General features: G+C 40.2%; 4 protein-coding genes across 4 annotated transcripts; all 4 read right to left on the reverse strand.

Annotated features, from left to right (window-relative positions):
- Positions 1 to 69: 69 nt before the first annotated feature.
- On the reverse strand, positions 70 to 4315 carry LOC111433881 (floral homeotic protein AGAMOUS-like). Its single transcript, XM_023071135.1, has 9 exons — positions 4093 to 4315; positions 3602 to 3852; positions 1919 to 2000; positions 1414 to 1475; positions 1241 to 1340; positions 1120 to 1161; positions 647 to 688; positions 409 to 568; positions 70 to 319 (listed from the first exon to the last, which is right to left on the reverse strand). The coding sequence occupies exons 2-8, from the start codon at positions 3805 to 3807 to the stop codon at positions 410 to 412; spliced, it is 693 nt and encodes a 230-aa protein (XP_022926903.1). The 5' UTR covers positions 3808 to 3852; positions 4093 to 4315; the 3' UTR covers positions 70 to 319; position 409.
- Positions 4316 to 5409: 1094 nt separating this feature from the next.
- LOC111433501 (cyclic phosphodiesterase-like) lies at positions 5410 to 6377 on the reverse strand. The gene is made up of 3 exons (XM_023070541.1): positions 6034 to 6377; positions 5890 to 5944; positions 5410 to 5734 (listed from the first exon to the last, which is right to left on the reverse strand). The coding sequence occupies exons 1-3, from the start codon at positions 6343 to 6345 to the stop codon at positions 5529 to 5531; spliced, it is 573 nt and encodes a 190-aa protein (XP_022926309.1). The 5' UTR covers positions 6346 to 6377; the 3' UTR covers positions 5410 to 5528.
- Positions 6378 to 6523: 146 nt separating this feature from the next.
- Positions 6524 to 7570, reverse strand: LOC111433500 (oil body-associated protein 2C-like). Its single transcript, XM_023070540.1, has 3 exons — positions 7240 to 7570; positions 6966 to 7163; positions 6524 to 6902 (listed from the first exon to the last, which is right to left on the reverse strand). Exons 1-3 carry the CDS (start codon positions 7523 to 7525, stop codon positions 6643 to 6645), a joined length of 744 nt encoding a protein of 247 aa, XP_022926308.1. The 5' UTR covers positions 7526 to 7570; the 3' UTR covers positions 6524 to 6642.
- A 269-nt stretch (positions 7571 to 7839) lies between these two features.
- On the reverse strand, positions 7840 to 10110 carry LOC111433503 (protein NRT1/ PTR FAMILY 4.5-like). Its single transcript, XM_023070542.1, has 5 exons — positions 9998 to 10110; positions 9672 to 9889; positions 9147 to 9590; positions 8936 to 9063; positions 7840 to 8849 (listed from the first exon to the last, which is right to left on the reverse strand). Exons 1-5 carry the CDS (start codon positions 10098 to 10100, stop codon positions 8003 to 8005), a joined length of 1740 nt encoding a protein of 579 aa, XP_022926310.1. The 5' UTR covers positions 10101 to 10110; the 3' UTR covers positions 7840 to 8002.
- Positions 10111 to 10806: the final 696 nt, after the last annotated feature.

Raw genomic sequence — 10806 nt, forward strand, 5'->3', positions numbered from 1 at the left:
AACTTCAATGTATCATAATTAGAAGCAGAGAAATTTGAGACAATGAAACAGTAACAAAACAGCAGTAAGTACGAGAAAAGATGTTAGTCGTTTGTATCACAGACATAGATTTAAGACAAAGAAAGGTTATTAATGTTTGGATTCATAGCATACAACAACATTATAGATATACTAATATATTAGAATAAGTCTTTTTTGAGTCCAGAAGCTAAGACTTGGTTAATCTTCAACTTCCTTGGAGTACCTTTCAACCAGCAGATGGGGCACTCTTTTATGCTTAATCCAACAATCAGAGTGCTTCAAATCATATTATTATTAACTGCATCGAAATGTTTGGTTGGGATTCTGTTAGATAATGGGAGAGACAGAGAGGCAGAATGGCTTCTTATTTAACTGTAAAAACAGAACCTTATACTAAATGGAGAGACATGTTGTCTTGACGTGGATACTGTTGATTGTGTTGTAAGCCGTTGACTTGGAAGAAGTCTCTTGGATCGTAGGGATGAGATTGCATCAGCTCAAATTCTCCTCCTTCCATCATGTTGACATTTCTTTCACTCTCAGCTATCTGCATCAATTTCTACAATTTCAATGTCAACTGCTCATTAAGAGAGAGACAGAGAGATTGAAAAAGAAAAAAGGGGACCTTTGCTCGAAGCAGCTGATTGTTGTTGTGCAAATCAAACTCCTGTAATGATCAACTTTTTTCATTCAATTCAAGGATATATAATCACTTCATTCTACAAATATATACTCACATCATTCATTATACAGTTCTTGCAACAAAAACTTCAAAAGATTGGCCTTTTCTACGATTTGGAGGAAAATCAATGAAACCCTTATTGGGAAATTCAACTTTTAAACGACCCATTTAGAAAGTTGTTTCGTTGGAACAAATATTGTCTATTTTGGCCCTTTACCTATAGCTATCAGTCTCATGATTTTAAAAAATCGTCTACTAGGGAGAGGTTTCCACATCTTTATAAGAAATGTTTCGTTCCCCTCGTAATACACTCTTTGGGAGCCCAGCACCCTCGCTGGCCCACTTACTAGTATCTGACTCTAATACCATTTGTAACCGCCAAAAGTTCACCACTAGTATGGGTACAAAAAGCTTACCCTTTTGCGCATGTACTCGATTTCAGCAAAGAGGAGTTCATTCTGGAAGAGAGAGAGAGCAAAAGGAAGTGTTTTTATTTTAAGAGAAGAAACTTAAAAAAAAATAAGGAAGAAAACCAACCTTTTTGGATCTAATTCTGCTAATTCCTTTCTCAAGTTTGCTTTCAAGACTTTTCAGATCTTTTACACTCAAAGAACTTAGAGAATCACCAAGCATGTTCCTGGAAACAACATCCCCTTCAGAAGATGAACAAGTGATGAACACATGCTTGCATAAATTTCGTGTTAACATACCTGTTTGAGTTCTGCAAATTACCAATCTGAACACGCAGTTTGGCAGCTTCTTGTTGGTAAAACTAGCATGTCATTCAATAGTAAGTTTTATATCCTTAAGCTTGGATTGATACCCAACATAAAAGGTTACACCCATTTTGAGGGTTCACAACATGATCCACTTATATCAAATATTGAGCACAAAATGTTAGGGTTAGGTATGAAAATTTGGTGTTATTTAATAAGATAAAGTAAGGAACACCAGCAAATCAGAATTCATTATCAAATATGTAGCTAGTACACCTATTATTGGTTCGTGTCGATGTCAGTAAAAGCTCAATAGACTAATTAATATTCCATATTGAAGAACAAAACCTTAAACTTCTCGAAAATCTTTAGAACAAGTCAGTTCTAGTGAGCGAATCCCTTTTCACGACCATTTATATTTGAACTCAATTGTTTGATGCATTAAGTTTTCTTATAGACCCATTTCTCCACATGTAACGAAATTGAAATTGAAGTGTACCTGAGTGTTAGTTTCAGAAGTAGATCCTGTGTTTGGAGAATTTGAAGATGCCTTTTTGTATCTATCAATTGTTGTCTTCACGCTGCAATTAACATCATATCATGTTGATTAACCTCCTTAATCATTACAATTATCATGTTCTTCCACTTGCAAAAAAACAAAGCATTAAAACATGTTTTTTATTCTCAAGAAGCTACGTGTTTTAAGTTTTTTACTGTCACATTAACCCAACTCTCTCAAGTTGACTCAGTCCTTTACGAAATCCCATAAAAAGCAAAATGAATGATAGAAATCACATCAAAGGGTCAGCTGCTTCTCAATGGATGTGACGGAATTTGAAGGGTAAGAAAAAAGTTCCCACATTTAAGTACTCTTTTTTATCCAAAACTTATCCATGATTTCCTTTACCGATGCACTGATACCTTAATTTCGTCGAGCTGGTGATTGGCTATGTCTGAAACATCCAACAGAGATCTCGAATTATGATTGCCTTAATCCAATCAAAGGGATGAGAATTTGCCAAGTGTCATACACGCATTTGTATAGTGGTTAATCAACTTAACTCCACCCTCTTATCCACCTCGATACAACACAAGAACTAAAAAAAAAGAACTCTTGGAAAACATAAGTGGCGGTAAAAGCCCTTTGTCTCAAACACTGTGTACATCGCAGCCGTCCATTTCCATCAGTGGCTACAGCGGCTGTCCTATTAAGATTAATGCTAAAGGTCTCACCTTGGTTCTACGTGATTCAAAACCCTAATCTCTCTCCCTAAAAATACGTTTTTTTTTACAAAGATTCAAAATTTTTGTTAAAATCAAGAAGCCCCAGTTTAGTTTCTTTTTGAATCGGATTGCCATTCTCTGTTTCGGCTGATTCTTGAAGCCCTAGACCAAAAATCAGAACCAAAAGCCTGAAACCAGACACCCCATTTCCCAAACAAAGGGGACAAGGATTAAACTTGTGTAAAGTTTCTGACTTGCAATTAGCTCGGTTTGTTTAATACAAGTTTAATCAGAGGGTTACCCCTAATGATCCGGACAAAGATTGATTGATTAGTTCATATTTGAAGATCTAATGAGATTTTTATTTCAGAGTTTGAATGGAAACCTATTAGGTAGTTCAATCTTGAGTTGGAGGTGATTGGTTGGAAAAGGGTGTTTTAGCATGTTTCAAGGAAACCCACAAGTTTGAAACCCTAATATGGTCTTACTTTCTGTTTCTTTATGTTCAACTGACGTTTGTATTGAGGAAATGTGAAGGAGATGAAGTGGGATTGGACTAATGGTGGAAGGTAAAGAGCTGAACTCAGATATAACCATAAGCTTACCAAAACCCTTACTCATTTGAACCTTCCATAATATGCCCTATCTTTCATCTGTTATACCAGATCTATGTATCCACCACGCCCAAAACCATCTAACTCATCAATTATAGCAAAAAAAACTCAGAAAAATCAAAGAAATTTGGTAAGTTTTGATATCATAAAACTCAAATCTTTCAAAAAAAGACTATATTCTTAACGCAACCCAGATTCCCAAAATCTTGGTCTTCCTAAAAGCTGAGTTAAAACCTTCCAGGATCCATATCAGCAACAAGTTTGAGAAGAAAAAAGCACAAATCAAGCGGAGAAAGGAACATTTGAAGAAAATAATGTACGAGGTTAGGAGTGTTGTTGTTTACCTGTTGTTAGCATACTCATAGAGGCGGCCACGGGTTGAGAAAACGATGAGAGCAACTTCAGCATCACACAGAACAGAAAGCTCATAAGCCTTTTTGAGAAGTCCATTTCGTCTCTTACAGAAAGTGACTTGACGGTTTGTTGTATTTTCGATCCTCTTAATCTCAATCTTTCCTCTTCCCATCTTCTTCTGAGCTGAATCAGACATCCTCTCCTCTCTTGTTGATTCTGGAACCCTTTATTAGCTTCTTACCTAAACCAAATCCAAGCAGATCAGTCATCAATCAAACCCCAAATCTTCATTTTTCAGCTTCCCCTCTTCTGATGATCCCAAAAGAGGTAGAAGAATAGAGAAGATATATTGTGAGATGCAGATTTTGAGGCTAAAAAACTTGCTCTATCACTTCTAATCTCCTTTTTTTGTGGATTTACATGTGAATAAGCAACACAATCAGAAGCTGAATCAAAGCTTTGTTTTATTTCGATCACTAACCTGAGCTGGTTGAAGACGGAACTCCCAAGACAGAACAAAAAGAAGGGCTGTTTGCTGTGTTTAAGGAAGATCAATGCACACAGCTTGTGTTCTAAAAGGTTAGGGGAAGAGAAGAGGGAAATAGAAGTAAGGTAGCCAAAGAGGGAGGTGTGTGTATTAATGAAGTAAAGAAAGTGACCCTTTATATCAGCAGCTATGGAGTGGGTGATTTACAAAGCATTCAACTAATAACTCAATCCAATTCAGCTTTTTTAGCTCTAAACTTCATTATCATTCATTGTGCTAATGAGGGGATTTTGTTCCTTAATCCTTTTTAAGGGTAGAGTAAAGTGAAGTTGCAGAATTGGGGTTGAGGTTAAAAATCTTGACACGAATTAGAGAGAATAAAAAGATAATGACATATATTCTTGAGTTGACGAGAGATGCTTGGAATAATAAGTTAAGAAGCTTTTAAGCACTGTGTTTAAGAACTTTGAGCGATAGTATTATTAATTGAGCTGAGGCTTTGAGTGTCGGTTCAAACAAAAAGGTATTCAAAACGAAATATGGATTCATGTAACCAAAACATCTTCATGTGCCCAATTTGTGGCTGAGCATTCATATAATGTTCCTGGAAAACATGGGAACCAATTATTATTTTCTTTTCTTCAAGGAACAATAATGCTATAACTTTCAAAAATTTTGAAAAGTTTACCCTATTCATTTGCATGCATTGTTGCCCAACAGAAATTACCCGTTTCGGCCCACCTGTTTTGACCCATTACTTATCGACGTGTAATCTCATAATCGTCCTCTTGGCACGTCCTGGCACACCGACCCACCTGTTTTGACCCATTACTTATCAACGTGTATAATCTCATAATCATCCTCTTGGCACGTCCTGGCACACCGACCCCTCTTAACACGTCCTGGCACACCGACCAACGTCTGCTCTCCCTCCTATAAAGCTGACGTAAAATCTCACAATCGTCCTCTTGGCACACGGAGGTGTGTAATTGTCTAAGCTTACCACTAACAGATGTCCGTTTTGACCCATGACCCACTGAGAGGTTTTTAACACTAATATATGTCCGCTTAGACCCATTACGTGACCGAACAATGGGCTGAACTTTGGGCTGAACTTGGGGATTAGAATTGTAAATGGGGTGGAGTGAAAATACATTTTCTTTGAGTTTCTTTTACATATTCAGCTAAATTTCGAGTAGGAGACGTCAACTTCAGCACTACGTTCGAGCAACAAAGCAATAACGTCGGCAACTTTGATTCTTCTTCATATTACAATCAATGAAAAAAAGTAAGCCTAAACATGAAGCTTGGTAAGCTTTCAAACAAGGCCTTTTATTTTCCAGAAGTTAAACAAGTCTACAGAAGTAGAGAGACTGTCGAAAACAACATAATTAATCTCGAAGAGGGCATACATAAAAAAACAACAGAAGCTAACTTGAAGGAAGATCGTGCTCTGCAATTTTCTCCCACGACTTGAGAGTTTCATCGCCAGTGTCTGTTTTGTACAATGCAAGTCGAGTGACTGGCACTTTCAGGCCGTTCACGGCTTCATTCAGTTTGTCCGCTATTTCCTTCGCCCGCTTCTTCATTTCATCTGATATGTTCGCATATAGTAGGCTCAAATGCGGCATGTAAGCTGATACACACACACATACTTGGAGTGTTTAGATTAGATCATTTGGGGGATAATGCCATTTGTATCATTATTAAGAGCTTTCAGTATGCTCATAACAATCCCAAGGAAAGGGAAAAGCAGAGCCAATTCATGATTTTGAATGTGAATGAACTTACGGGTGGAGTTGTTGTAACCAAAATGGCCGCAGCAATGTGAGCTGATCTGCACCACCTGAGAAGAAAACAGAGAGAATAGGAGGACAATTAAACATAAAAAAGCCCAAACGATGAGATGCAGACGGAAGGATGAGAGGGAAGCACCTCGGTGGTGGGATGAATGAGGAGAAAAACGCACTGGTAGAAGGTGGTTCCGATGGAAACTTGATCCACGGTGGCTTGATAAGCCTTGACCCCTTCGCAAGCTGATCGGAATTTATTGAGGGCATCCTGAGGGGTGAGACGAATTGCCCCAACCACGGTGATATGCGGCTCAAATTCGGGGCCGCCAAACTCGGATCTCAGGCTGCTCATCAGAGAAATGATTTTGGTGGCGACATCTTCTGGAGGAAGAGCCCACACCGAATACAACTCCCCTTCACAGGGTTCGATCGGGGCGGAATTGGGGTTCGCCATTGGAGCAAAGAAGTGAAGAAAACGGAGAGATTAAAGTGTGCGATTTGGTTTACGTGTTAATATGGTGATGTGAGGAATTGGTGGCAGAGGGTCGGCGTTGACTGAACTGTTCTGAGAGATTTGGGGAAGCTACACTCCTAATTTGTTTATTTTATACTAAAAATGTGTTGTTCTAAGATAACAGAGACCAATTTTATTCATTTATTCATGATCTATTGATATTTTCTTACATGCCCTTATGCATCGCACTCACCACAAACAAACCCAATAAACCAGACCCTTACGCGCCCGTCTCTGTCAAGGGAACGGCGCCCTCAACTTCATGTCCGTCCGGACTACATCGATGGCAAACCCCTTCCCATCGTGCTGTTTCCAGTAATCAGCCTGCGGATTAATCCACTCCGGCTCTTCGATCTCAACTCGAGACCCCTTAATTGCGTCTGTCGAAATGTTATAATAGTCGTCCCTTTTCTGCACCAGCTCCGCCTTCACCACTCCCGCCCCTGTTGCTTGCGGTGACATCATCAGCGCTGGCGCTCCCATCGGCAGCTTGTCGCCTGTGTGTATGATATCAAGAACCAATTTTTAATCACCATAATGAAAAATTTTCAGTTGATTACCTCTGTCCACCTGCCATGTGCACCAGAATTTGCCGTAGGATTTGGCGAGGTTTTCCAATTCTGGCTTTGCTACCATCTCTGGGATTCGTGGATGAACCATGAGCCCAGATTTTATCTCGTATGCGTGGGAATGCCAAAGCTTTTGTTCATCAGGAGACAGAGTTTCAAAGATCTGATCCGACACGATATACTCAACGCCTGAAAGGAAGAGGATAAAGCAATACGGCAGGGGATGAAAACAGAGGATATGAAATTAGTTTGGTAGAAAGCTAACCAATTAGATGGGCATCGGCGGCGTCGGAATCGTAAACGGCGCACTGGAGAAAGTCCTGGTTAAGGCGAGAGATGTAATGATGCGTTTCGATCTGGCGGCTGAGGTCATCGCCGTAAAGGGCAAAAGAGCAAGCGTGCTGGCTGACCTGCTTCACCGGCTTCAGCGACTGCAACATGCTACTGCCTTTGTCCAATATGTGTTGCCCCACTCCCATTTTCTCGCCCGGTGGCTGTCGCTCTTCGCCACTCTCTCTCAACGCCGCCGGTTGGTCCCCGATCGTGGCCATTATATCGTTCTTTTGATGCTCTCCGGAGGTCTGTAGGCTATTTTTTCCGACCGGGGAAGAAGGGATGAAATAGTAAGGCGAGGGACTCTGTAATCGTCTAAAAATCAGCCACGTTTGCTTGCACGTGGCGCCGACGTGGCTGAGAGTAGTGATATTCTACCCCCAAGTGGTGCAATGGGAGATTTGAGTTTCATGCACACGTGGCCAAAGAGTATGGCTTTGAGTCGTCATTTTAATTTTTTATTTTCTTGTAATAAATAGATGATATAATCGGAGTGAAGAAAAAAGAATTAATATAAGAATCTCCACAAACAAATTAATTTCAATGGAAGTTTATAAGTTGCAACAGAATGATTTCATATCATTTTTCCTCTACAATTTCATATATTATGAAGAACAAAATTCAAACATATTTGGATCGAAGAGATGGAATTAAAACGATTCAGATTACGATTTTTTTTTGTTAGGCGAGTTGATTTATTTATGGTTTCGATATTTGTATCTCTTGGCAACAGATACATAGATGCAGAAGTTGATGAAGCTCAATATTGAAAGCAACCAGTAGAAGAGATTCAAATGGTTCCGATTGATGTTGTTTCCGATCAGCCAGCCTCCGTTTCTCGTAATTCCCTTCGTAGCACTGTTCACAATCTTCACGACTATGGTGCTCAAGAAGTAGCCCAAAGCCATTGAACTCCATAGGAAGCAAGTGGAAACAGATTTAAGGGATTTCGGCGCCTCGGAGTAGAAGAATTCCAGAAGCCCTACATACGTGAACAAATCTGCGATTCCGAATATGAAGAATTGAAAAGATAACCAGAAGGTGCTGATTGGCAATGGTTGCAAAACAGGGGTTGCGTCGAGCATGTTGTGGTCTCTCGCAACGCCCTTGCGTTTCGCTTCCATTAAAGCTGCGACGGCCATGGAGATGCTGGATAGAACCAATCCGACGCCTACTCTTTGTAAATGGGTGATTCCTGTGGGGATGCCTGTGAGCTTTCGCGCGAAGGGGACGAAAAGCTTGTCGTAGATTGGGACTATGAGGATGATGAAGGAGACTGGGATGATGACGAGTGACGCTGGAGGGATGTGGAAAGAGTTGGTGAGTTTTGTGTCCATGGTGAGGCCCTGTTGGATGGAGAAGGTTTGGAGTTGGGCCAAACAAAGCGTCATTACGATTGTGCAGCAGAAAATTGGTACCATGCTAAGAATTACTTTTGCATTCTCAACTTGGGTGACTCTGCATATTTTCCATGGGCTTGAAACTTCAGGCGTTTCAACTTGCCCACAAGGTGTTTGTTGAATTGCCGCTTTGTCTAGAAACCTGTTTTTTCGAATTATCAAGGCGTTTAATGCTATTATTAGAAAGCCAAAGCAGAAAGCTCAAACAATTTTTCATGTAAACCAAACCTGTAGATGTTTCTATGAGGAAGAAAATCTTCCTCCACAGAAGCTTCCTTGTCCCTTTCAATCTCATAGAGATCTGCAGAATCTTCGGGAAGGACAAGGTTTCTGTTACGAATGGCTGCAACATATACCTAGAAAGAACAATCATTTGAACAGGAGTAAGAATGTTCTTGGATGAAGTTCTTTATATGATTAAGCTTCAAACTCAGCATACCTGTAGAATTTGGACGATTGCACTGGACTCAGAAACAATATGCATTCGGTACAGTGGCAGTCCGGCAGTAAAGATGACCACGCCGAAAAAGATGGCTGCAGAAGATATCCCCAAGCCCCAGTCCCAACCTTTGTAGTCTTGGATCCACACAATTAGAGTTAAACTAGCAGCACCGCCGCCGCACACTCCCAACAAGAGTTGGTTGAAGAAACTAGACATTTGCAGTGCCTCCTTGGGGTCTTTTTCATCAAACTGATCAGCCCCATGTGACGGTAATGCAGCCTTAATGCCTGCACTACCAATAGCTAATGTGTAGAGAGCAACATAGAGGAAAGCAGCATTTCCTCCTCCAACTGTCTCGCAGTGAGCTTGTTTATCAAACATATTGCAAGGCTGTGGCTTGAGCTTGGGGTAGTGAGCTTGTATCATGAGCAATATCAGCGCCTGAAATCACAGTTGTAATTAAAATGTAGTTGCATGGGGGTCAGCAGGGCCGCAAAGTAAAGCCAGTGAAGTTGGACTAACCAGAAACTCGAGGCAGCCAGAAATGATGACGGTTTTGAATCTGCCTAAGAATGTGTCTGCGAGAACAGCCATAAGAATAGAGAGAATGTAACCGGCACCCATGTAGTTGGTCAGCTGGTTGGCAGCATCCGCTAGTTCGAAGTGCATCACAGTATTGAAATACGTGATCAAGTTCACTGCAAGCGCAAAGGTTGCCATATTCTCGAAACCAAATGCGACTGCAACAGAAACCCAAAAGGTGAACAAGACTACAATCAAATGATTTTCTTTTTCTTCATATGTTCTACACTACATTTGACAAACTTGATGAGCCAATGATTTTGTACCTAGTATGAGCAAAGACGATCTAGTTCCTCCATGCTTGTGTTTGAAAGCTGGTCTTCCCTTCCAGTCCACTTTCCCTTCCACTACCTCAAACTTCTCCTGCATAGAAATCAACTAGCAGCTAAAACTTACAGATAACGAGATAGCCCAAAAGACCCAAATGGTTTATTGAACTTAATTAGAACTCAATGAAATTGATGAACATGAAGCATACCATAGCAACTGGCTAGGATCTTCTGCTATTGCGAAGCTAAGATTGAGCTTTAGCTTAATATGTATATATAAGGGTTTCTTGTTGCATGAGAAGGTAGTGTGACGTCTGATTGTTCCTGTTCATGACAATAGGATGCATATAACTAAATCGATAATTACGATCCATCATGAAAGCTGTAAATTAAGAGCATTCTGCATGGTTGCTTGTACATAAAAAAACAAGTAAAAAAATGCAAAATTACAAGCAGAAACAATCTCCCAATGGTCCAAAAGGTTCCTATCATGAGCTCAGATTATGAGCTCTAGTTGACTAAGTCTAAGATCTCCTGTCTTTAGAGCTCTAGTTGTTCCATGAACATAAGCTCAGATTATTGCTGTTTAGCCGGTCGGAACGGTAGGGTCTGCAACTATGTCATCAAAATGACAGCTCCTTGGTTTTAGGAAAGGAGACACTCAGTTAAAACAGAGCAGAACCAATGATTTGAATGCTTAATTATTAATTATATGCTTTAGCTTTCGAGCAGGCCATCTAGTTTGTCTTCGGAGTTCTGTATACAATTAATTGAAATGTCGTTTAGGTATGTGAGTTTCTAGTAAG

This window comes from Cucurbita moschata, unplaced genomic scaffold (assembly GCF_002738365.1).
Source record: "Cucurbita moschata cultivar Rifu unplaced genomic scaffold, Cmos_1.0 Cmo_Scf00043, whole genome shotgun sequence".
NCBI classification, from domain to species: Eukaryota; Viridiplantae; Streptophyta; class Magnoliopsida; order Cucurbitales; family Cucurbitaceae; genus Cucurbita; species Cucurbita moschata.